The following is a 25,400-nucleotide window of genomic DNA, read 5'->3' as shown; positions in this document are numbered from 1 at the left end:
ATTTTGGTCACGTGGAAACAGCCGCAGAAGATCAGCGTACTAGAACAACTAGTGCATCGATAATAAGACGCAATTAATCTTTCAACTTGGCATATCCCTTGATAACGGCCTTCGATGTGCCCATTCTTTCATCTTCAAGAACGCCTAGCAAATCCTTCGTAGTCACCATGTTACCTGTACGAATCTCTCTGAACCTCAATCCATTATCACCACGCGACGAAATGAGAGGGCTCTGCTTGGGACCCCCATCCTTACTGGCACCAGTCTTACCATCATCACCACCACCGCCGCCGCCAGACTTCATCCACGAGTACTTCTTCCTTGTAGAGCTGCCTCCTGTCATCATTGCTGCCGTAGCATTAGCCGCTCTGTGAAGCGTCTCCTCAGCACCAGCCTTGTTAGAAGACTCGGGGGCTACCTCGTCTCGGTTCTCAACTCCAAGAGCTAGACGTTTGGCCACACGTTGCTCCTCTTGCTCTTTATGGCGCAAGGCAATGTTTCGTAGCTCTTTTGAGACATCAGACCTCTGTGAAGAGGGAGATTTAGTTTTATTGCTTCCACGACTTTGCACCAAAGTTGGAATGCCACGCCGTCTGTGGCGCGATAATGTGATGGTTTTCGTTATGATATTCGATAGCCATTCTTTGCATGCAGCAGACATGAATTCTAGCATCTCTGGGTCGGCCATGAAATTTTGAAATACGCCGTTCTCCCTGGCAGTTCTGTTCATGAAAAGTCCGACATGGTAAGGCTGAAGAAAAGCATTTAGCAGGCCGTATAGCTGCCTCTGGCGGTTTGCAAATTGCTGCTGCTGAATACTGAGAGGGACTCTATTATAATTCGTTGAAAGAAGCTCTTCCTCTCTCAGAATATCGACACCGGCGGCATGAATAGCATCCTTATATTGATCAGGATCCTCTTTTGTTGGCTGAGTGGAGCCAGTGGAGCCAGGCACAGGCGCCACACCGCTTGCTATTCCGTACCCTGGCACACTGCTGGTTGAGTACGAGCTACCCATACCGGTGGGCGCAGGATACGTTCTTCTTGGATCGAATCTTGTTCCGGGCTTGTATGATGTTGCACCAGGACTCTGACGATATTGTTGTGGATACTGAGGGAGCGTGGTTTTGTTGTATGTCAGATAAGGATACTGGGACTGGGATTGGTACATTGGAGTAGCACTGGGCGGAAGCGAGGAGCCTGTGCTTAGAGAAGGCAGCTGTCCAGAAAAGGATTGCGATGTCGTCGCCGCTCCTGTTGCTGTACTTTCTGCTTTTTGATCTCCCTGTAATGCTGAGCTTTGGGTTGTATTAGGTTTACCAGGAGCTCCAGGTTGAGGACCTGCCGAGCTTGGCCTTTGTGAAGCCGGTGTGGGCAGTTTAGACGGCTGTGAGCTGTGCACTGCTGTAACAGGCGCTGTGTGGGCTTGCGTGATTGGACTTGCTACTGCTGGTTCAGAGTTTGATGTTGTTGGTGCTGCGCTTGATCCTTCTGGAAGCGGATCTTGGAGGAAATCAGGAAGATCAACCTTATCATTGCCGTTGTGTGATCCCGCCGGAGGGTGGTCGTTTCCATTTTGGTTGAAGAGTGGGTCGTCGAAAAGGTCGTTGAATTGGTCTTCATTGATATCGCCGGTGGACTCGACTTTGATTCTTTTCAGCTCATCCAGCTGGGACGAGGAATTTTCATACGGCCGCTTTGATGGTTGGCTCATATCGTCCTCGTTTGGTGCAGACATGGCCGTGGTATGTTATGGAGTTCGTTAACTAGCGTGAGCTTATTTTGAGAGCGTTGCGTAGTGCGGGGCTCATAAGATAAGTGTATGAGTGAGGACTTTTATCCACTAGAGATAATTTATTGTAGATCTGCTTGTAAAATCAAAAGTCACCATCTTATTTTATTTGGGAATTTTTTGGAGAAACAAAGTGCCCTCTCTACAAAATATCTGATGAAGGTGTTCTTTTTTGAGGTTGCATCACTGGCACCTTCATCACCGAGATGCTCATCGCACAGTAGAAAAATACACACCACTTTCCTTACACTTCTGTTCATTTCATAAGCTATACAACGGCATGGCTGGTTTAGTAGTTTTTGAGGGTGCCCGACACTTCCGTTTACGCCTTGTGCTTGCTGTTTTGGCAGGCCAGCATATCAAGATTACCAGGATCCGTTCCGATGACATGAACCCTGGTTTGAGAGACTACGAGGTGTCATTTCTTAGGCTTCTTGAGGCCGTTACCAATGGATCTCACATTGAGATATCTTATACTGGTACAAGTGTCATTTTCAGACCTGGCATTATCATTGGTGGGCAACTAACGCACAACTGCACGGGGAAGAAACCTATTGGGTACTTTCTAGAACCGATGCTATATCTTGCGCCCTTCTCGAAGAAGAAGTTTTCAATCATCTTCAAGGGATTAACAAGCTCCGACAGCACAAGAGATGCTGGATTGGAGGCTATAAAGTGGGGTCTTATACCCGTCATGAAGAAGTTTGGTGTGAGGGAAGTAGAGCTCCATATACTAAAAAGAGGCTCCCCACCTTTGGGCGGTGGTGAAGTCCATTTGTTGTGCAACTCCCTAATCCTACAACCACTCACGATACATGCATTGGAAACTCCAAAAATGTCTACCATCCGTGGTGTTGCCTACTGCACGAGAGTTTCTCCATCGGTGGTGAACAGAATAATCGATGCTGCTAGAAAAGTGTTGAAGCCTACCGGGGTCGAGGTAAATATCACCGCAGATGTTTGGAGAGGAGAGAATTCGGGGAAATCTCCAGGTTTTGGTGTCACTTTGGTCGCGGAGTCGAAGAGAGGTTGGAGGATTTTTGCTGAGGGAACGGGCACGGCTGGCTCCTTACCAGAGGACTTGGGACAAAAGGTTGCCTACGAGCTTCTTGACGAGCTTAGTAAAAGTGCTGTTTTGGGACGCAATCAGCTAAAGTTGGCATTGGCATACATGGTAATTGGCAAAGAGGATGTGGGTAGATTGAAGATACATAAGTCACAGGTTGATGAACAGTTCATTTGGTTTTTGAGAGACTTAAAGTCCATTTTCGGACTGGAAGCTTACTTGAAGGACGGCGCAGAAGAAGGCGAAAACGATTATATGACAGTCGCGATCAAGGGTAATGGCTTCACCAGCGCATCAAAGAAGAGAGCTTAAATATTTTTGATATCTTTTGCATTACTTTTCAATTAGCATCTACTTATCATTATCACCAGAAAGAACACCATCCAATGTAATGTTGACATAAGTTCTCGACGCTGGTAGCTTGTTGGATCAATTTGTCCACTTGTGTAGGTATATCCAAACCCTTCAACCGTTTGATATCATTACCGGTTAACTTGTCTGTGATTCTCTTAAGAACCAATGCTGCTCTGGCGTTTCTGATCTCGAGAGCATTTTGCTTATTCAATTTGACGGCTTCAGCCTCGTCAATTTCTCCCTTTTTCAACATTTCTGCAGTGTTATACTGTTGCACTTTGATTCCGGTGGCCTCAGCAAGTGCTTTTGTAGGGAAATCGAACCCCCAATTAATCAAAGGATCGTAGGCAAAGGCCTCCAAAAGAGCCATAAGTGACTCCTTGTTGTCACGTAATACTCTCATTACATGCTCACAAGTAATTCTGAATGAGCCCTCTATACCACTCACTTCCATAGCGTAGTTAAGCATTCTTGTGAGTCTGAAAGGAACCTTTTCGGGATATTTCTCACGTAAAATAGCGGCCTCGAAACAGTCACCAAAATCAATATGAATAACTTTTCCCGTGATTCTATTAAGCATCAAATTGGAAGGATGCCTGTCACCCAAACCGAGAATGTAACCAACCATAGACATCACTGCCAAGGACCTTGTGTACGTAGTACGCCTGTCAAGCCATGCTTCAGACGACTTGGATTTTAGCCACAAAACTTTATACAAGTCTTGTCCTCTAGTGTTATCTAGAGCACCAGTGAAGACTTCCACTTTTTGCAACAAAGTCAAACTATCGAAATCTGGAGCCATTTGCAACATTATACGATGCTCGATGTTTAATAAGATCTTCCGTGACTCACGGTACTCCCTAATAAGCACATGGAACGTATCGCTGTTGGAGACCCAGCCTAACAACCCAACCTTTGGCGACAACGGAATCGCAGGATACTGTTGAATATCCAAGTGTCTCTTGAAGCATTCTGTGTCGTTCATCAACAAGGTGTTGACCAAGCCAAATAACTGCATCACCAAATTGTCCTGTCTAATATCTTCATGGCCCTTGAGGAGATATTGGTAATCCTTCCCGTCACTTCCCTTGATAACAAGTTTTCTTGGGCGCTGCTTGGAAGAAATGACGGTGAAAGTAGGATCAAATTTGACAATACGAACGATAGGTTTACCGGCTTCGTACGTACCAGGAGCAGCCAATTCAAGGTCTTTCGCTTCTTCGAGCTTGGGAGATACAAACAGCAACTCTAAACTTTGAAGCAGCGGTAATTGTCTGCTTATGCGACGGAAAACGTTATAGTAAACGTCCCAAGCCTGATTCAAATTGGTAATATCCTTTGTGCGACGGTAGTTCTGTACCCATTCGTACGCATCTGCCAACTCTCTGCCAAAGGCATTGTTAAAAGATGCCTCTCTCATAGTTTCAGGGCCCTTTTGTAACATCTTGTGCAATGGCTCAAGAACCTCGAACATTTTCTCGGTATTATGCTCTCCGAAGAAAAGTCTTGATGCATCTTCCAAACCTTCATACCATTGCTCGAGCCACAAAACTGCCACTCTGATCAACTCATGACTAACGAGCTCAGACTGTTCAACCAACACTGGCGAGTGAATTCTCATCTTGTCAATGATGGACAACGCTGCTTTCTTTCTGTTGACAGAATCTGAGGTCACAGCAACTGCTAGTGGATAAACTAGAGCCTGCGGATGAGCTTTGCCAAGATCCGTGAGTAATCCAAGGAGCGATCTGCTGACAATTTGATTTGGTTGATGAATTCTCGAGATCAATTGCGGTATAACTTCAAGCCAGTTGTCAATCTTTACCATGTTGAAACCATCGGTCATGGCTCTCGCTGTCTCCGGAATACCACCAAACTTGAACCACAACGTGAGTAATCTCAATGTGTCCTGAAGTGAACTGGAATTAGATAAGGAAATGGAATGAAAAAATCCCTTGATAGATGGGATTACATGGCGCTGAACAACTTCCATTGATATCATCTGCAGCAGTTGTGCTTGCTTATCAACAGTGTCATTCTGCTCCATGACATTTGTAGTGAGGTTACCCCTGTTGTTCTGCGTATACAATGAAATGACCTCGAAGTTAGCAAGGGCCCAGTTGTGCCATGCTTTATACCATTTGTCGTCGAAGTGAGTGGCTAGGAGATAAGCACCTAGAATTATTTCGGAGGTTTCTGTTCTCCAGTTATTATTCAAGACAATTTGCCATTCACCCTGTTTCAAAAAGCACCTGGCAAGTAATCTGGTGTATTCCTCGACATGCTTAGGAATTCCAGGTCCGTCAGAGGGAATTGGCTGAGTGATCAAATCGTTTGGATTTAAACCAAGATCTTGAGACATACGCGTGGTGAAGTCAACCAAATGGCGTAATGCTTCTCTTCTCTGTCCTTTAGCCCACATGTACTTCAACTGGGCGTACACAACCTGAGGTGGAGCTCTTGAAGGATTATCACTAGATCCGCTCTCTAATAAATTGTTCAAAGATTGCTCCGCAAGATTGAAACGTCCTGATTTTCGACAAAGATTAGCAAACTTGATCCACATATCCATATCCTGTTTGGGTTTTATGACAAGAGCTCTCACCTTGAGCATCCTTTGCCAAATATCGACATTCCTTTGACAACCCAAAAGGCGTGTATTCCACGTCTTTCTAATAAGCGCACGTTTCTCGGAACCTTGTGGTAAACACTTATACCTGATAATTTCTTCGAGCTCTGCAAGCATCTGAACTCTGACGACAACACCATATGCTCTATTGTAACTCTCACTTACCAAAGCTGTAATCTCAGTAACCAACAAGTCACGAGCGTTGAGAATGTGGTTGGAGGCTTCCTCGAAGTTATTGCGGTGAAGGCTCAAGATGGCACTGAAGAAAGCTTTGTCAGGGGACTCAGCCTTCATTACCTTAATGTAGGCGTCCATTCTATCCCACTGTCCCAAGCCCCATGCAGCAGCAGCAGCCAAAGGTGCAACATTTCTCTTTATGTCACCAGAGGATGTATTCCATTTTGAACGTGCCAACTCAGAGAGTTGCTCCCATTCACCCAATGCATGTAAACATCTCATCTTACCCATGACAATTTCCATGTTATCAGGTTCTAGCTTTTCTCTCTCATTGTATGCCCTAAGCGCATCATCCCAGCGTTGCAATTTCTCATGCCACGTTTCTTTGAGTTGAAGATCGTGATGCATTTGAGCATGTTTCAATATGCCAACGGCTGCATCGGATTGTTGAAGCTGATTGTTGATGGAGATCAAAGCCTCTATCGTTGGGGTAGTTGGCTCCTCGTAGAACTCGAGCTCTTTGTAATGCAATGCTTTGGCGTATGCGTGACACCTCAGTGCATACTGCCCTAAAGCTGTGATGGCGATCGGCAAGGACTTGTCATCGTGTTCCATGAACTCAGCCAAATTAAGAAGTATTTGATGAATCTCTGGAGGGTTATTAGGAGACGATAATGCAATGCAGAACGATTCGATGAGCTCTTCTTGATGCTGCGAATAGAGTTCATTCCAACAGGAAGCAAAACTTGAATTGAACAAATCTTTCGCTAGTGGATGATAATCCGATGCTAGACCGGCACAAGCTCTAATGGCATGAGATGGACTCTGCTTGAGCAACTCTTTACTTAATCTTGCTATCCACTCTTGCCAATCTTCCTTGGTATTGTTCCTCTGAGATGATTCCCATGCCGCCTTCAATGCGGCCTGATTGACAGGGAGTTTCTTCGAAGGCATATCAATGTCGGGGAGGTCAAAATGTGAAAGATGCAAGTCGTGATCCTTGTAAATGTTAAAATTTGTTGGCAAAGAATCACCATTTAAGAGCTTAGCAACAAACTGTTCGAACATTACCGAATTGATCTTTTGTTTTATGAGAACTTTTTCGATGACTGGAAAGAACACTATGAATTCGCTTCCCAAGCTGAGTATTAAGCTGCAAAGAGTGTTCATACAAGCTTGTGTAAGCTCTTCGTTACCTTCGCCCAAGACTCTCAAAAGTGGATGAACAATTCTTGAGGCCATATCAGTAAGATTGATATTTCTCGAAAGCTTACCTATAGTTTCTATGGCCGCCTTTCTCAAATTCGTAGGACCAACTTCAAACATTTTCACAATAGTAGGGACAACTATATGTACGTGCTCTTCGATGTTGCTTCCAAACACAACAAAGCTCTTCAATACATGGATAGTAGGCTCTCGATCAGGAGATTTGTTTTCTTCAATCAAGTCCAACATAAGAGGTAGTACATCCGGTAAGTGCATCTTGAATTCGCCCTCTAAAGCCTTTGAGATAGACTCGATCAAGTGAATGATGATCACTCTGATATTCACATTGATGATGCTATTGAAGAACTCCTTGATAACAGCAAATATGTCGCTTAAAAACGGCCGTATATGTTGCTTGACAATGAGGATCAATGCACCTAATTGCTGGAAGTAAAACTTGAGCATGTTTGCTTGACATGTGTGCATGACTTTGATGATTCCTGGAATAATTTGTGGAAGAAATGAAACACATCTTAATCCTAGTGTCTGAAAAATATACATGATAGCTTGGATCACTTTGTTATGATGTGACGTTAGAGATGGATCCTTCAAGATCTTCATGAGGTTATTGATAGCAACAGTAGGATAATATTCATCGTGAGACGGTGACATCCCCTGCATCAAGAGAGCAATGTCAACTGGAGGGGAGTTTTGTTCCACAGGAATTTTTTGCGATGTTTGTTCCACCTCCCTGTGTTTGTATGGATCGAGGGCACCCAAAATACCAAGAAGACGCACCGTTTCTCTTCTAATACGTGGCGAAGTTTCCAGTTTCAAGATTCCCACAAGGGTGCCTAGCAATTGTGGATAGTCAAGTAATGGTTGTATCACGTACCCTGAAGAACTAGCTAGCTGGCCAAGTGCCTTGAGTGCAGCGTCACGCTTATATGATGAGCTTTGATCCTGAAAAATATCTAGTATTAAGGGCATGAGCTCTGAAAGGAATGGTTTGATGTCCTCACCAGCCACCACTGAGGCTTCACCAACACAGCTTATAGCCGCGGCAGCAACAGGTGAGCTCTGGTCTTTGGTTCTTGGGAGAAGAGCTTCAACTATTGGCTTGATGTAAGGTTTCGTGAGCTCCTTGGAATGAAGTATCAATACCGATAAAAGTATAGCAGTCTCCTCCTTTTTACGACTCGTGTTAGCATACTCTAGTCTCGATAGCAATTGGATTAGAGTCTTTCGAAGTGACGGAACAATATAAGCTGGATTGATAGCCGATAATCTGCCTAAGATTTTGACAGCGACCTTCCTTACACTGAAGACTTCATCATTGAGGGCAACAAAAAGTTGTTTCACGTTATATGCTTGAGAAAGCTGAGGGTCAAAGTTCCCGGCCTTATCAAGGCAAGTCAAGCCTTCGATTCTGATTTCAGCAACTGGATCCGTGACCGATACGCACAAAAGCTTTTCAACAATTTCATTCACAGCGTCTAGAGCATTGACACTCATCTGATGACATATAGGATCCTTGTTAAAGACCTTGCACGAAGTTGAGGTCGCTGTTTGACGAACCTTAGCACTGTCACTATCAAGATATGTTATAATGCAATACCTTACAAATTCGTTAAGTTGATAATCTTGGAAGTCGAAATGTGATAAAATTTTGAGTGCCTGAACAATGAGCTCGGTTTCTTGAGCTTTGTAAACCTCTGGATTACCGAGTATGGTGCTCACTGTCATTCCAGTGTCTCGAGAAATCATGATTAGCCTGAAGTCACGAGCCATAGATTCGTTGATTTTTGTTGAGCCATAAGGCGAGCCTGGAGGTTGAAATCCCTTCCCAGATAGCACCAAGCTCAATAGATTTAAAAGCTTTCTATCAACTGTGGCACGAAGAGAAGGAATATTCATTATGAGGGTTTGAAGAACTTCCTCCATATGCTCTGATAACGAGCAATTACTAAACATCATGTCTAGAATGTCACGTTGTAAATGCTTGGTTAGTGCAGGGCCAACAGCGATGGATAGCTTGCCTATGCAATCAAAGATGGCTGGTTCTGTATCTTTTCTAGCAGCCCTATACTTTGCCGAGCCAGACGTCGAGGCAGACACCGATGAAAGAGAGGTTCCAGGAGTGTCGCCTTTGCTAACTGCGTTGGTCAAAATCAGCTGAACGCCCGAATTCGCAGGGTAAGAAAGACCGTCTCTGATATTATCCAAGATGGCATCTAAATACGTTGCCATTTGGTTGCCAACTTCTAAAGCAAGCAATCCAATGCTCTTCAAGATAGCAGACTTGTCACTATTGCTTGCCTCATTATGCAGACTTTTGTGTTTTTTGAGTTGGGTGAGATAGTAGTACAACGTGCGATGCAAGTATTTCTCCACGAAAAGCTCTGGATTCACCCGACAAAGAAGAGGGTAGATCTTTGTGAGCTCCTGCCTGATGTATGCAACTTTGTGGCCCTTGTATATGGAGGCATTTTCATAGATGGTGCCAAACATAGACTTAATGTATGGGTCACTGTGATACCTGATCAACTCACGGTACACAAGCAAAGCGCCGTGAATAGTCTCATGTGAAGGAGACTGAGCTGATGAAATTAAGCTGTATCCAGTAGAAACACCATTGCTTTCAAAAGAGCCTGACTTCTCTATAGCATTGGAGCGGGCCAATATGGATGATGCCTGGTCAATCAAAACATGGATCCATCGCCTTCTTACCTCTGGCTCGCGAGAATAGATGATGGAAATGCATCTTTGAAGTGTGATTGCCGCATCATTTCTAATTATCAATTTATGGTCTCGGAGTGGTACCCAGATGTGTTCAAGAACTTGTGTGATATACCCCTGGAGTAGTAGCGGGGCGTTTTCAGACAACGCTGTGAGAATCAAAATCGCAGCGTGACGTCTATTTTCGTGTTGACGATTATCGCTTTGAAGCCATTCGATGGCCTTTTTCGCTTCAAAATCCACAAAGTCCCCCGTCAAAGTTCCACCTGGGGTAGCCAACTTACCCAAAGTTTTCGTAGCTTCCTTCATGATTTTCAAGTCACTCGATAGGATAAAAGAGCTAAGATAATTGGAGAATCTCGCTGTCTTGGTTGCGTTTTCTTCGCCCACGCCACTGTCGAAATCAATCAATGCATTCAATGCGGCGATTCCGCCCAATGTCTGTGATGCATCTTTGCTTTGTAGTAGATCAAAAATTGTCTTGTTAATCTCGTTATTGTATCGATTAAACTGTTCACCAGTTAAATCCCTCGCTATGGAGGCGAGAAAGCTCCGAAGCTCCAAAGCACTACGACTTCTTTCCTCCTCATTCTGCAGCTTGAGCCCACTAAAGATCTGATTAAGCGCCACTCCATCCACCACTTGGACCTGAGCTGAGGACGACATAATCTTTGTTCTGATTTTGGTTTGGCAAAGGCGAAAGGTGGAATTGAGTCAGAATTCAAAGTGAGCTTGGTTGATTGGATCTACATGAATAGACTGAGCGCTTATCAAGTATATGGGCACGAGATGTACGGGTGTTTACTGAAACACAACCAAGCGGACTACAAGACTAGCATCATACACGTTTGTCTATTTCGATCATTTGCTTATAAAACAGTGGTCGACCATGTTTAAATGGCTTATGGGACAGAGAACAAGGAGAAATTTCTCACAATTCCCGGTCCGTACTCGTCGTAATCCTGCTTGGTGTAGCAGTAGCTCTTAAACTCAGCCGTCTGTGCCAACAAGGATCCACCAAACCACACAGCGTTACGCTGTCTCTTATGCGATATCACCTGGACATCCACACCGGTGCTTTTAACGCCACTCAACTTCTCACTCAACTCGATTCTCTCGTTCACCAAAGCTTTGATATCTCTTTGCAATCTTCTGCCGAAGTCCTTGAACATGGTAGAGCCTCCACTCAAAACAATGTTTTTGTAGAGCTTTTTACGCACGTCAATTGGAGACAGCTGCACGACCTGGTCCACCACGGTGGGCAATGGGGTCAAGAAGTCGGAGGAACAGATCTCTGGATTGAAGAAAATCTCCGGAGCCAAAAACCTCTCGTAACCAACATCCACAACACTTTTGCGCTGCACAGTCTCTACAATGTACTGTGCAAACTTCTCCTGTGGATATTGGTCGAACTTTTTGAACTCTTTTACCATGTCTGGGCACACGTAACAAAACTGCTGCTTGATCTTCTCTGCCGTCTGCAACGAGGTGTCAGCCTCACCTCTATCTCTCAACAAGGACTGGATGAAAAGCGTGATGTCTCTACCGGCTAAGGGGATGTTCTTGATTGCACCTCCGATGACGTAGCCTTCTGCCACTGGAATAACATGGGTGACACCGTCACCTGAATCAATCACTGTACCGGTTAACGATCTATCCTGGACCTTCGAAGACGTCCATGAGGCTGCCAATGCCAACACTGCCTGAACAGCGATGTACAAACCCGCACAGTTGAACGATTCGAACATAATTTCTGCTGTGCTCTCTCTGTTCTCAGGCGGATTCAAGGGTGGCTCAGTCAATAAGAAATAGTGATCTTCGGGTTCACACCGAAGGTATTTGAAGATGGAGTTCTCCCAAAATCTTTCCATGTGGTCCCAGTTTTCAATCTGACCATGTCTGATTGGATAAGACAAGGAGTACTTTGGGCCGGTGGCGGCGCTTAGAGCCTCATCACCAATGAAGAAGTCCAAGTCTTCCAATCCTCTTTTGCTGCTCAACGCACTGCTGCCAGCGCTTTTTCCTGACTTCCCAGCAGATGTCGCTGTTGCGATTGCCGTAGGGAAGACGAATGAGGGAGAGTCGTTTCCGGCAAAGCCCAACTTGGTTAAGCCGGTACCGTTGTCCATGACAACAGCGGGAGTTCCCATAGACGCCATTCTTCACTGAATTTTTGCTGTATCGGGGGGCAATTGGCTGGTGGGTTAAACTATTGGAAGTAGCTTACCTGTAAGCTTTTTTGGTTCCTCACTCTGAGCCTGTAGCTAAGAGGCTTGTGGCCGAGGCCGAACTAGATCGAGGACGCTGTTTGCTACGCTACTTATGAGGACTGCACGACTATTTGCAGCCATTAGCAAATTTGTCTTCGAATGTATATGTACTAGATGGATTACATTAATTCATCGATGTCACCACCGTCTATCAACACGTCAAACACTTCCTCTCTAAGCCTCTCAATACTCATCCTTGCCGCTGATGATCACATCGTTGATCTTCAAGATCATTCTCGTCAACTGTGTAGCCAACAACAATTGCTGTTTCTTGCCAATCAATGGATCTATCACAAAAAGTTCTTTCATGTCGTTGGTGCCCTTTCCCAAACAGTCCACACCTAAATGAGAGGATTTTTCAAGGACCTGCTTGGATTTGAGGTTCGACAAAGTCTCAATAGGATCAAGTCCTGAATTTTCTGCAAGTGTCAATGGGATTTGGTCCAAAGCGGTGGAGAATGCCCTGAAAGCGTACTGGTCGATACCCTGTTGCTGGTCAGCTGCTTCGTTCACAGCAATAGAACAGGTCAACTCGGCAGCACCACCTCCATAAATTACTCTGCTGTCTCTAATCAAATTTCTCACGACACAGATAGAGTCATGCAAAGCTCTGACACCCTCAGCGGTGATCATCTCGTTGGAACCTCTGATGAAACATGTGACAGCCTTGGTGTTGGAGCAGTCCTCAACCACCAACATACGATCTCTCGTGGTACCGAACTCGAGTTCTCTGATGGTTCCAGCATGGCCCAACTTCTCAGCCGACAAGTGCTCAAATCTAGGCACTATACGTCCATTGGTTGCTATGGCGAGCAACTCCAATTCAGAGCCACCGATCCATCTGATAGCATTAAGTTTGTTGGCCAAGAGCAAGTGATTGGCCTCATCATCGAATCCCCACTGACAAGCCACGACGTTGGCACCAGACTCTTTCACTCTTTCAATCATCTCGACGAACTTTTTCTGCTCATACTCTTGCAAAACCTTGAACTCGTCGACGGTAGAAATATCCAACTTGTGCTTGGTCTTTGGTTTTGGAGGCTCGAATGGACAAGTCAAAATGGCAATTTTGCAGTCTTTGACTTCCTTTACCATTTGTGGATGAGAAAATTCTTTGTCTAATAGAACACCCTTAATAAGAGTGGAGTCTTCAATACCACCACCGACTTTGCTCTCCATCTTGATCAACTCAAAGTCAACATCTCTTCTCTCCATGTCTGCAACCGAAAGAACCGCTTCCACGGCCATCTGGGCAAAATGATCGTGAGCTTTTGAGACAATCTTTGAGCCCAATGATGTCTTAGCTGCCTTCAACAAGTTTGAGTCGTGCTTTTCAGCACTAACGTTGATGGTGTCTGCAACCTTATCTAGATGCTGGCAAGCGATCGTACATGCTTCGTCAAAGCCATTGGCGATCTTGATTGGGTGAATGCCTTTTTCAATAAGTTCCAAGGCTTGGTCCAATAGAGCACTGGCCAACACAACCACACCCGTGGTACCGTCACCAATCTCGTCGTCCTGAGACTTGGCCAACTCGACCAAAAGTTTCGCAATCTCGTTATCCAAATCCATTTGGGATAAAATGGTGGCTCCGTCATTCGTGATTGTAATATCACCATCCTGACTCACCAAAATCTTATCCAAGCCTCGAGGGCCCAAGGACGTTTTCACGATCGATGCAACTGATCTTGCCGCCAAGATGTGCGATTTGGTGGCCTCGACGCCGTGTTTTCTCTGTTTTTTGCCCTGATCTCTCACGATGATGAAAGGTCTTCCCATTTCATCCTGTGCCACGATGGCATTGGTGAGATCTGGAATTCCCTGTTGTGCCATGATGTTGATGAAGGTTTGAGTTAAAACACGAGAAGTGATTTTTTTCTGAGAAGCTCAATATGTGAAGGATGGGTGGTAGCAGGCGCATGCAGGGCAGACCCTGACTAGAGGATCTGATGATCAACCACAGAAGAAATCTGTTCTATATTGCTATTTTGCTCAAGCATTAAAGAGATTAATCTGTGTTTCTGGGTGAAGAAGAAACATAGTGAAGTGCAGAAGAAAGTAGCAGGATGCCTCAGTGTGGTGTGGCACGGTCGAAGGAAAGTGTATTTTGTGTTTCATCACAACTTGCCAGAAAACTTAGCACATTATATATTTGAAATTTGTTCAGGAAGCTTCCTTTCCAACTATTCATATATGGTAATGGCGACTTCTGCCGCTACGTGCTGTCTTCAAGCGGTCACTCTCACCGTACGTTTTGCAGCCATCGCCGCTAAATAGTTTATTCGCTACTGCAATACAAAGATTAGTATAACTTTAGAAGAAATTCAATAAATTGGACACTCGTAGCTTTGTCTGGATTGTCTTGACCCTTAGTGTTCTAGAGAGAGCTCTTTCGCAGCCATACACGTAATGGTGAAGAGTAGCACTTTTTCACTGAAATTTAAGTAAGGCTCCCCTTATGTTTACACGACACCGTAGGGTCGGAAAGCTAAAAGAGGTCTGACTTTGAATTTCTTTACAGTTGCATAGTAGCAAATTCTTTGCTACTAGAGGCTATAGCTGGCACCTTTACCTTAATAGATATCGTGCATCCAATACCTGAAAGTGATTCCGATATGTTCTTTTAGATCACTTGCCGACTTTCAAGTGTCAACAAAGTCTGTTGGGAGACTTCAAAAAGAATTGATTTCTCATTGTAGAATGCGTTAAGGAAATGGGTGGTAAAGAATGGCTGCGAAATCACTACCACAGTCCATGCAATAACTAAAAAGATGGGCTCGAGTGATAACAATGGCATGCAACCAGACCCGAAGATGGCTCAAGATTACTCCAGCTTGTGCTTATATTTTTCAAAACTCAATTTTTTAATTCTGAAACAATTCTATGTGTATGCAAACATATATAGGCTCTAGTGAGCACCTTATCCCTCTGTTAGCTACAGGCAGTAATGGTATTTCCAAACTTTGAGGAGACTTTCAATAATAGAGAAGTTGAAGTGAATTGTTTATTGTGTAGTTCGGGCCCATTTTGACCTATGGGCGTCTGTTATTCAATTATGTGACTTGCGCTGATTTTGTCGAACCTCTGGGCTCTCTTTTCACAAATGGGTCTGCCATCGGCACAAGAGCCGAAAAATAAGATTCAGTGTTCAGCTCGGACATTATCAAATCACCAAGGTTGAATTTTTTTACTTATATCACATTACATGTCACTTCTCTTTTTCTTCCTGTTTGCTAGAAGTCTAGAGTGGGTGCGATCTGATAAGTTAAGAAAAAACGGAGCCGCAGAGCGGGAAAGTACATATAAACGAGCATCGGACATTGAAAAACTTCATCTCAGCTCATCACAACCTTTCGAAAAATGGCGGACATCGATGTTGATAAGGCTTCTTTGGAGCAGTTAAGAGACGTTTTGTGTAACAAGTCTGGTGACGTTGCCCTTGCCAACAGATTCAGGGCGCTCTTCAACTTGAAGAATATTGGTGCAGACTCTGAAGATAAGGCCACCGTTCACAAGGCTATTGACTACATCGCCGAGTGTTTCAACGATGACAGTGAGTTATTGAAGCACGAGGTCGCCTATGTGTTGGGCCAGATTAGAGACATTTACGCCAACAAGCATTTGAAGGCAGTGTTGGCGGACCCTAACCAACAGGTGATGGTGAGACACGAGGCTGCTGAGGCCATGGGTGCTATTGGTCACGAGGAGGTGTTAGATATGTTGGAGCAGTATTACAAGAACGACCCCGCTGTCGAGATCAGGGAGACGTGCGAGCTTGCTATCGACAGAATTAAGTGGGAGAACTCTGAGAAAGCCAAGGCAGAGAAGTTGGAGAAATCCGCCTTCACCTCGATCGATCCTGCTCCTCCTTTGGCCACTGACCAAGAGGCCAAGGTTGAAAAATTGCAGAAGCTCTTGAACGACCAAAGCAAATCTTTGTTTGAGAGATATAGAGCCATGTTTAGATTGAGAGACTTGGGCACGGATGAGGCTGCGCTTGCATTGGCTACTGGCTTTGATGACCCTTCTGCTTTGTTCAGACACGAGATTGCTTATGTATTTGGTCAATTGTGTAACCCAGTTACCGTCCCTTCGTTGATCAAGGTGTTGAAGAACTCCAATGAAGCTGGTATGGTGAGACACGAAGCTGCCGAGGCCTTGGGCTCCATCGCCACTGACGAGTGCTTGCCTGTGCTCAAGTCCTTTTTGAACGACCAGGAGAAGGTTGTCAGGGATAGTGCCATTGTTGCGCTAGACATGTACGAGTACGAAAACTCCAACGAGTTGGAGTACACCACCGTGAAGACTTAAAAGGGTACATAGGAGACAATGATGTATTATAATGACTATTGGATAATAAAAGTGCTGTAGAAGATGATATAGTATACAGAAATAAAATAGGACATGATGCTTAATTGTTGGTTCTGAAACGGTACCCACAGTTGGTACAAGTGTAGAAAACAGTGGCACCTTCATCGGCAGAACGCAACTGTAACGTGTGGTATTGCATTTCTTCGTGGCCACACTTCACACACTTCTCTTTGATCGTTGCACCTTCATCTAACTCGTCATTATTCAACGATGTCTTGACAACAGATCTCTTCATTCTAAGCGAAGATGGGAAAGCATCTTCCGAAGACTTTGTGACGACTTTCAAATTTGCAAACTTCTTTGTTGGGTAGGATCTTTTGCACACTTTGCAGTCTAGCGTGGGTGCTGCGCTCACAGAGTCTAGCAAATTTCCACAGTCAACACAGAATATAAGGGAACCCACAACCGACATGATGAACTGAAGTTGAGGTATTTCAACCTTACAGTTGAGATCTCATCACTAGAGTTTTTTCACCCCTCGGTAATTACGATGACGATACACGTGATCTACATATTTAATTCACCGGCTTCTACCCTCGGATCTCAACGTAGCTTCTTCTCATCGCATCAAGATAGATACTTATTCAACTCACTACATCACTACCCAACATGAGACAAAAGAGGGCTAAAAGTTACAAAAAGCAGATGAACGTATATCTACATACGTTCAAGTTCAGGGAACCATTCCAGATCATTGTGGACGATGAGCTCGTTCTCACATGCAACAAGGCATCTTTCAATCTAACTAAAGGACTTGAAAGGACTATCCAAGGAGAAGCGAAACCTATGATTACACAATGCTGTATGCAATCGTTGTATTCAACGAAAGATGAATCGGCCATTGCATTGGCAAAATCGTTTGAAAGGCGTCGGTGTAATCATTTTGGCAACCCAAAGCCTTCCAAGGAATGCATTGAATCGATTGTGAACATTGATGGCGAGAACAAGCACAGATATGTTGTAGCGACACAAGATGTTGAATTGAGAAGGAAACTTCGAGGGGTTCCAGGCGTACCTCTCGTTTTCATGAACAGGTCAGTCATGGTGATGGAACCTGCGTCAAATGCTACGATGCGAGCTGCAGCTCTTAGTGAAAATGCAAAGCTAACTGGCGGCCTCAATGACACAAAAATCGGATACGTAAAGAAAGATGAAGAGGGGAAGGATGAGTCTGAACAGCCACAGAAAAAGAAAAGAAAGGGACCCAAAGAGCCCAACCCACTAAGTGTAAAAAAGAAGAAAACCGGACCCAATGACAATAAGGGGCCAGAGAAACCAAAGAAAAAGAGAGCCAGGCGCCATAAGAAAAGCAGTGAAAAAAATGCTGATGAAAACGGCAACGACGACAAAGACATTAAAGATGACTCTCAATGAGTATGTTAAATATATTAAACCCTCTATATATTAATGCATCATGCTCAAAGCAACGAGCACACTTGTCAGTACAACCTTCATGAACTTTGTAAAATCTCAAAGGAATTGGTCTTTTCGAGATTATTCTTCTCAAGCTCATTCGTTTCGAGCTCATTCTTTTGGTGTTCATTTTCCCCGGCTTCAAGAGCATAGTGCACAGAAGCGATCGAGCTATTGGTCATGACGTTATTGGTATCGACTTTGAGAATTTCCGTAATATCCTCGTCGACTAAGCACATTTTGCAGTCGAATGCAATAAGCTTCTCACGAAGAATACTTTTAAATTTTTTCAGTAACATGTAGAGTTTATCTTCCTTCTCCTTATCCATTTCCAGAAGGTAAGGAGCATGGAAGACAAACGCCGATTCTTTCATGCACTTGATTCCAAAATCCTTGTATTCTTCGTAAGAATTTAAAATCTCGCTAACTGCCTTCATCACCGAGCTTTCATTCACCCCAAAAAATGTATCCCGTATAAGAAGCGCATTGCAAGGCTGCTCATCAAGCTTATTTAACTTCAACTCCTCAAGTTGAAGTCTCTTGAGCTCAATTTCGCGTTCTTTTTCTAACGCTTGCAAGATGGTCATTGCAGGAGTCTCTGTCCTATCAGTGATAACAACAAAGACAAATCTATGGGGTTCTTTGTCCTGTGATTCGGCGTAGAGTTTGTATGTTATGGCCAACTCTTTAATGAAATCACGTTGAGGCTTGCTCATTGGTGGGAAGTGATAAGTCCTTTTAGCGGGCGAACCAGCAGCCACTAAGTCCTGATAATCTCTGATGAAGTCCCGCATGATAGACTCCATCTTCTGACACCAGTTTGTCTGTCTCTTGAAAACGTTCAAGATAGGTTCTGAATACGGATTCTCGAACCCCTTTGGTGAAATGTTAAATATTTGTCTCAATTCCTCTTCTCGTTTGGCACGAGAGCAGTCTTCTGTACATTCGAGCAACGTCCAGATGCTGGACTGTTTGCCTGATGATGCCCCGCAAGGGACCTCCTTGGCAATGCGTCCACACAAACAGCTTACTTGCACTGGTTGAGAACATTTGAAGCTGTCGCATGCAGATGAAAAAGCATAATGGCATTTTCTTACACAAATATGCGGACAGGATTTTCTGATCTTGCGACAAAGTGAATGACATGTGTTGACTGGGGCATGATTGCCCTTGGTACATTCTTGCGAGCATGCTCTGTTACATGGATGTCCACAATCTTTCTTGGTCGAGCAAATCTTTCCGCAAGACACATTGCTTATGGAACACATCACTTTTTTTATTTCTTTCTCGCCACAGTTGCATTTCTTGGTCACAAGAGTGGTACATCTTGGACAAGATTTGTTGTCATCATGGCATTCGTGGGGCTCCTGAGGATGTCCACATGGCTTTTCACGAACACATTGCTCATGACACTTGATCTTCGTGCCACATCTGACAGGAGCAGGAATGACTGTCTTTCCACAATGACAAACTAAATCATCATTTGATGACTCGTAGCAAACCCCACATGGACCACTGTGACACAATGCGTCGCATCGATGCAACCCGCAAGATTTCAACTGATTACATGGCCTTGTGCATATGTGAACTGGCTCCATTGTGAGCACTTGATCATCGAAATTAGTTCTCATACGATTACGCAATTGCTTTTTGATTTCTCGTTCCCTCTTGAGCGCAACTTGTTCAAAAGGGCAGCATCGTTCCCTGTGAATATGTTGACGACAACTGAGAGGTGCTGAGCACTTTCGAAGACAACGCGGTTTGAAGCCACTTTGTAGTGCTTTACATGGCACAATGAAGGAGTTCGCCTGGCATTCGCATTTTGTCTCAATAAAGTTGAAGCACTCACAAGGGCCTTCGTGGCACTTCATCAAACAGGTGCACCCGCATGAAAGCTTCTTTCCACAAACATTGTCGCAAGCAGGCATTGGATCTGTACACTTTGTACGCTTGAGAGACTCAAATGGCGTCTTTCCACAATAGCAGCTATCTACGACATCGGTAGCATACTTGCAATGTGGTTTTTCCTTTGGTAGTGGCTGACAATGTAGTTCTTCGAAATGCTCGTTGCAATCGTAGTATTGTATAGTGATGCTTTCACATCGTGTACCTCCAATGAACCTTTCTTCATCCTTATAACTTTCCTTTGGATCAAAATCCTTGCACTTGATCTTCATAGTGTGCTGTCCGCAGTAGCACAGAGTCTCTAAATGTGCCATGCACCGACCGCAGAATCCCAGGTGACATTGGCCCTTGGAACACTTATGCCCAAGCATACACACGACAGTTTCACAAGGGTCTTCGCAATGCCATCCTGCTTTATATGGTGTCACCATACATGGAAGCTGCTGCTTATGCTTGCCACATTTACAATTCATCACGGGTCCCATAGCACCACATTCTGGGTGTTTCCCAGGATGACAAACGGAATAGCACGAATGCACACAATGTGGGTACTTCTTATTGCAAGGGTTCCCACAGCTGAACGGTATCAAGCTGTCTGCCTTTGGATTGCTTATTCTGCCACACCAGCAAGTGAATGACGACGGAAGCTTCTTTTGTTCAAAGCTGCAAGCCGGGCACCTCCAAGTCCTGGCTTCCGTTGTTGAAGAGCCTCTCTGAGCCCAGTCTCTGATACAATCCAAGTCGTATACACGGTAGCAGTTACGACAATTCCACACCTTCAGGTGTCTGTCTATCTCACAGGTACACACCAAGCAGATATAGGTACCTTCATCGATTTCTTGAGCAATAGTGGAAGCTAACGACTCATCCAATCGTTCAACTTCTTGGTCTTCGGGCTCTGACTCTGAATCTCCCTCGGGAGCTTCGCTGGTAGAAAAGCCATCGCTGTCGCTTTGGTCATCGGATGCTTCTCCTTCTTCATTATCTGAGGATGGAGTCGCTGTCGACGACACCAGAGATATTAGAGAATCACTATTCGGGACTGAAGATGATCCTTCATCGAGTGACGGCGGTCTCTCCTGCTTCTCTCGTTCTTTCACTAAAGTCATATTGAAGATGGGCAAGTAGGCGATCTTGCGCCTTATGTAATTTTCACCATGTGCGGAAGCCCGATGAGTAATTTAGCTAGAATTGGATAGCCAGACTTCAGTCCCTTAAACTTTAATACACACGGTCACGGATTTCTGTACAGTTCGAAACTTAAAATTTCTTTTAATTAATATGAGTATATCACATTTATCATTCTGTAAGCGTTGGGTAGTCATCTCCATAAAACGCGAGTAAGTTGCAAATTGCTAGGATATAGCTGCAAGTTCACTCAATGATTGATTTCGTGAGAATGTGAAACTTAATAATCAAGGATACTAAAACGCCGTCGTGGTATCAACGCAAAACGATGTCTCACCGATGATATAGTTGTATGACTCTCCTAGACCACACATTACACATGGGCTTCAAAATCCTCGTTTATCAATGTCATTAAGACTATGCAAAATACTATACAGTGTGTTCAATCGACACGAATACTTTTCCTTTTGAAAAAATTAATCACTTTTCTTGCTGCGGTGGCTTCCTTGCCTTTAACAGATGAGCCATTTGTTTGAATCATGGAAGATCTTTTCGTTTGAGATGACTTCTCGGAGGTACCTGACCCAATGCGCTTCTCTTTTATGACATTATCATGGCGTTTGGCGCTGTTGTCATTGATAGGATCGAGTACCTTGCGGCCAGTGTCGACACGGGGCTCAGTAGTATTTACCGGCGGTGTTTGAGAATCAATAAATGTCGTGTACAAGGAGACGAGACTGAATCGGTTTCTCTTTTTGGCATCTTTAACATTCTTTGGCTCAGAATTTTTTGTGTTCTCCAAGCCAGCCATGTCTTTCTTACGGGCATCTTTCTGCTCTTTGAGCGTTTCACTGTCATCACACACGCTTTCCTTGATTTGGCGTAACTCTTCTTCGACCCGTGTGGTATCTGTTTGGGTGGAGCTGCTGCGAGCTTTCATGTCAAAGCCGTCCTGAGATTCAGTGTCGACAAAAACAGGGGACTCGGTAGGATTGGCAAAGGTTGGCAGGTGATCAAGCTGAGGAGTAGTAAACGTGCTTGGGAGATCAGTATCAAGCTTCGAAATCAGCGATCTGGGAAATTTCGGTGCACTATCTGACGCCATTGATTTAGTAGGCAGCTCACTAAGGTCTAGCTGATCCATTTTGTCTTCAAGGTAGCTGAGAACAGAATTGCGCTTGTTCTCGTGGGAGTTTAAATCTTTGCTCAAAACACCATTGACATTGATTGGTGTGACAACAGAGTCACGTCTCGAGTTGCGTGGCTTTATGGAAGGAGTCAGCCCAGGGCTACCCTGTATCAGCTCGACAGAGTCTGACATCGTGCTCTTTGGTGGTGAGCTCGACATGTAATTTGGCATCCCCATCTTCATGTAGTCGATGAGGTTACCAGATCCATTGCTGCCCGCCATCAAGAAGGAAGTCATCAGACCCGGATGGAAAGAAGTGGGTCGAGGTTTCTCAGAATGTGGTAATCTTGGAACCACTTTTGCTCCTGGGGTTTCAGTAGATTTTTTGGCGTCCGAATTTTGGTTGGCAGCAGGGTTTTCTGCAATGGTTGGAATAGGTCCACTGTATGTGACACCTCTGGTAGGCGAAGGAAATTCAGGAATATTTTGACTTGCTATACTCTGTTCAGCGTCAAAGACCAACGAAGATCTCTTTGAATCATTGTCACTTACTGCAGCCCTGAGAGCACGACTAGCAGTAGGGTAGGTTGTAGATGCAGATGCAGACTTGGTGTGACCTCTCTGGAAAGTGGGCTTAACGGGTGAATGCTGTTCCATTGTGCTGAGGCTACCAGCACGGTTTCGTCTTGATCCAGCTGATCCATTGGTTGAGTAGACCGAGCTATCGTTAGGATTAGTCTTGGCCACAATGGTTGCTAATGATGATGACGTTGTTGAAGGTGAATAGATCAAGTTGGAATTGGATGTGTACGATCTTCCTTGACCCTTCGCAGAACCTCCAATCAAGGCGGACGAGCTTGTCACTTCCGCGTACATTGAGTGGCGTTTGTTCTTAGTCTGAGTGGAGATTGGCTTCTGAACGGCCTTCTTTTCGGCATACAATCTGTCCCACTCTGGTTGGCGGATGGAAAGCAAGCTAGCATAGGTGGCTAGCCAAGGATGGTTGCGAATCTCGTTCATAGAAATTCGTTTTGAAGGATCAGGTACAACGATCTTTCTAAGCAAGTCTCTCGCCAAAGGAGTAACATTAGGGGGAAATGTGAGGGGAGTTTTGGAAATGTAAGCGTACAAGCGGTGAATGTCCGAACCGTCTTCATTTTCTGCATCGTCGTCAAAGGGTAAGTACCCAGCAAGCATGGCGTACAAGATAACGCCGAGGGACCAAATGTCGACTTTCCGACCGTTGTATCGTTGACTGCTCAATACCAATTCTGGAGCCGCATAACAGGGGGATCCGCAAGATGTCTTCAACGTTTCGCACTCTCTGCTGAAGCTGTTGACGAAGCCGAAGTCGGTGATGATGATGTTTTTCTGGTTGTCTAGCAACAAGTTTTCCAATTTAAGATCCCGATGAACGAATCCTTTTGAATGCATATAGTCGACTCCACTGACTAGCTGAGCGAAAAGTTTTTTCGCCGTGCTCTCCTTGAGACACCTGTGCTTCAAGATGTAGTCGAACAATTCGCCTCCAGAGGCGTATTCAAGCACAAGGCCATAGTACCTACCGCTGGTCTTCACCTCGACGAGAGACACGATGTTTGGGTGGCTAAGCTGGTACAAGGCATTCACTTCCCTTTTAAATTTCGTCTCATATTCGGTGTCTTTCATCAACGTGTCACGACGGATGAGCTTGACGGCCACCTGGGAAGGGTGGGAGCCGTCTTTCCGCCAGCCCAACTTGACTTTACCGAACTCACCCTCGCCCAACGTAGCACCCAATACGTAGTCGCCGAAGCGGACTTCTTTATGTACCCTTTTCCTCGTTTGCGGTGCAGAAGAGTATCCCTGTGGGGTCTCTATCATGGAAACGGGTCTTGCGTGGGTAGTTTCCACGGCGACCTTCATTGAAAATTATGGAAAGTGACTTGATGACAGCAATGGTTAAAAAAAAGGTAGTTTATTTGAAATGTAGCAGTGAAGCGAAAGCGGCTGGGGAGGCTCTCTTAACAAGGAACAGTTGGTAAGATGGGGTGAAACTGGACTGGAACACTCTCCGTGGAGCAAATGTAAGGAATGGACGGACGGGGTTTGGGTCGATGAAACACTGATGAAAACCAAAGCCAGCCTATAAAAGTAACCTTGAGTAGACGAAGGAAAGCGAGATCAGGGTATTTCAATAAAATGTTGTGAGAAAAGCAGGCTGGTATGTTGTTATGTTTAGCTTTTGCCTGGATGCGGAAAGAGGTAAACAATGTGACGGGCCAAAAAGAAGGAACGCACAATCGATTAGATACAGGGCGAGCGTTGATTTGGGGAAGGAAGGAAAAAAAATCAACCCACAAATGTGAGACAGCGACCGCGAAAAATTCACTGGCAGGATCCTTCAATTCCCTGGTGAAACAGGTAGGAGCACGAGGTGGGTGTAATCTCTTTTGACAGATGTGTTGAATTGTATTTGATACTTCAAGTATGTGGAGTGGATCACGATCAGGCAGCGGGCCAGCTTGAACAATTCCCGTTTCTCTTGAATCGTTTCTTTTTTTTACTTTTCGTGTCTCGTGGTCCGGGGCAAAAAGGTACCGCACGAGCCAGTAGGTAGAAGATACCAGTCAGCAGTAGGCAGTGGACGAAGAGGAAGTAGAGCCGGAATCCACACAACGTTACCCAAAACTAGACAGAAGCAAAAAGTAAAGAAAAGAGAAAATTGACCCATGAACATGCAAAACGCTAAATTTATATTAAAACGTCGTCTTGCACTCCTGGCATAGCCTGGAGACCCAATGCAGCCTCCGAAGGGGTTTAGTGTTCATTCCCCCGTGCCATGGTCAGGGATGTCTCCGCAAAGGATACTGGCGAGTTGCGTTTTGGTCAATTGGTCCTGAGCAGAGACATACAGCAAATAGCATTGAAACGATAGCGTTGCCCTTGTTGACTTGCGCAGAACAAAGAGACCTAAAGTCTTGTGAGACCGTGAGCTCTGGAGAACTCTGGAGAGGTTCTCGCTTTTCGCAGCCAAACTAATGGCTAGAGGTAGCTTTCCGGTGGCCCTTACGACAGTCTACATTTCAACCAGAATATTAGCTGCTGCAGCGTAAGCCTCATGAATTTCATCCGTCCTATCTTTTAGCCTTTTTCATTCTCAGAAAATAATCTGCCTGGTGACCTCATTTTCTGGGGTAGCGCCTTTGTTCTCATTCTCACTATCCTCGCGCCACCATGGA

The 25,400-nt window shown here is 44.8% G+C and overlaps 10 protein-coding genes across 10 annotated transcripts; 3 read left to right on the top strand and 7 right to left on the bottom strand. All coding sequences in view use genetic code 12, as the record gives it.

The window, feature by feature from the left end:
* Positions 1-73: 73 nt before the first annotated feature.
* Positions 74-1,738, bottom strand: TAF4 (Taf4p; the record flags this gene model as incomplete). The annotated part of the gene is made up of 1 exon (XM_029033509.2): positions 74-1,738. One exon carries the CDS (start codon positions 1,736-1,738, stop codon positions 74-76), a length of 1,665 nt encoding a protein of 554 aa, XP_028892101.2.
* A 334-nt stretch (positions 1,739-2,072) lies between these two features.
* On the top strand, positions 2,073-3,170 carry RCL1 (rRNA-processing endoribonuclease; the record flags this gene model as incomplete). Its single annotated transcript, XM_029033510.2, has 1 exon — positions 2,073-3,170. The coding sequence occupies one exon, from the start codon at positions 2,073-2,075 to the stop codon at positions 3,168-3,170; it is 1,098 nt and encodes a 365-aa protein (XP_028892102.2).
* A 52-nt stretch (positions 3,171-3,222) lies between these two features.
* TOR1 (phosphatidylinositol kinase-related protein kinase TOR1) lies at positions 3,223-10,629 on the bottom strand (the record flags this gene model as incomplete). The annotated part of the gene is made up of 1 exon (XM_029033511.2): positions 3,223-10,629. One exon carries the CDS (start codon positions 10,627-10,629, stop codon positions 3,223-3,225), a length of 7,407 nt encoding a protein of 2,468 aa, XP_028892103.2.
* A 236-nt stretch (positions 10,630-10,865) lies between these two features.
* On the bottom strand, positions 10,866-12,113 carry ARP3 (actin-related protein 3; the record flags this gene model as incomplete). The annotated part of the gene is made up of 1 exon (XM_029033512.2): positions 10,866-12,113. One exon carries the CDS (start codon positions 12,111-12,113, stop codon positions 10,866-10,868), a length of 1,248 nt encoding a protein of 415 aa, XP_028892104.2.
* A 303-nt stretch (positions 12,114-12,416) lies between these two features.
* CCT5 (chaperonin-containing T-complex subunit CCT5) lies at positions 12,417-14,066 on the bottom strand (the record flags this gene model as incomplete). Its single annotated transcript, XM_029033513.1, has 1 exon — positions 12,417-14,066. One exon carries the CDS (start codon positions 14,064-14,066, stop codon positions 12,417-12,419), a length of 1,650 nt encoding a protein of 549 aa, XP_028892105.1.
* A 1,527-nt stretch (positions 14,067-15,593) lies between these two features.
* CJI96_0002983 (deoxyhypusine monooxygenase) lies at positions 15,594-16,544 on the top strand (the record flags this gene model as incomplete). The annotated part of the gene is made up of 1 exon (XM_029033514.1): positions 15,594-16,544. The coding sequence occupies one exon, from the start codon at positions 15,594-15,596 to the stop codon at positions 16,542-16,544; it is 951 nt and encodes a 316-aa protein (XP_028892106.1).
* Positions 16,545-16,644: 100 nt separating this feature from the next.
* On the bottom strand, positions 16,645-17,016 carry RPA12 (DNA-directed RNA polymerase I core subunit RPA12; the record flags this gene model as incomplete). The annotated part of the gene is made up of 1 exon (XM_029033515.2): positions 16,645-17,016. One exon carries the CDS (start codon positions 17,014-17,016, stop codon positions 16,645-16,647), a length of 372 nt encoding a protein of 123 aa, XP_028892107.1.
* Positions 17,017-17,213: 197 nt separating this feature from the next.
* On the top strand, positions 17,214-17,978 carry CJI96_0002981 (rRNA-binding ribosome biosynthesis protein UTP23; the record flags this gene model as incomplete). Its single annotated transcript, XM_029033516.2, has 1 exon — positions 17,214-17,978. The coding sequence occupies one exon, from the start codon at positions 17,214-17,216 to the stop codon at positions 17,976-17,978; it is 765 nt and encodes a 254-aa protein (XP_028892108.2).
* A 77-nt stretch (positions 17,979-18,055) lies between these two features.
* On the bottom strand, positions 18,056-18,733 carry CJI96_0002980 (uncharacterized protein; the record flags this gene model as incomplete). Its single annotated transcript, XM_029033517.2, has 1 exon — positions 18,056-18,733. One exon carries the CDS (start codon positions 18,731-18,733, stop codon positions 18,056-18,058), a length of 678 nt encoding a protein of 225 aa, XP_028892109.2.
* Positions 18,734-21,492: 2,759 nt separating this feature from the next.
* CJI96_0002979 (protein kinase) lies at positions 21,493-24,084 on the bottom strand (the record flags this gene model as incomplete). The annotated part of the gene is made up of 1 exon (XM_029033518.2): positions 21,493-24,084. The coding sequence occupies one exon, from the start codon at positions 24,082-24,084 to the stop codon at positions 21,493-21,495; it is 2,592 nt and encodes an 863-aa protein (XP_028892110.2).
* Between the last annotated feature and the right edge of the window lie 1,316 nt (positions 24,085-25,400).

Source organism: Candidozyma auris, chromosome 3, assembly GCF_003013715.1.
Source record: "Candidozyma auris chromosome 3, complete sequence".
Taxonomy (NCBI): Eukaryota; Fungi; Ascomycota; class Pichiomycetes; order Serinales; family Metschnikowiaceae; genus Candidozyma; species Candidozyma auris.
This window is presented reverse-complemented; position numbering and strand designations above follow the sequence as displayed.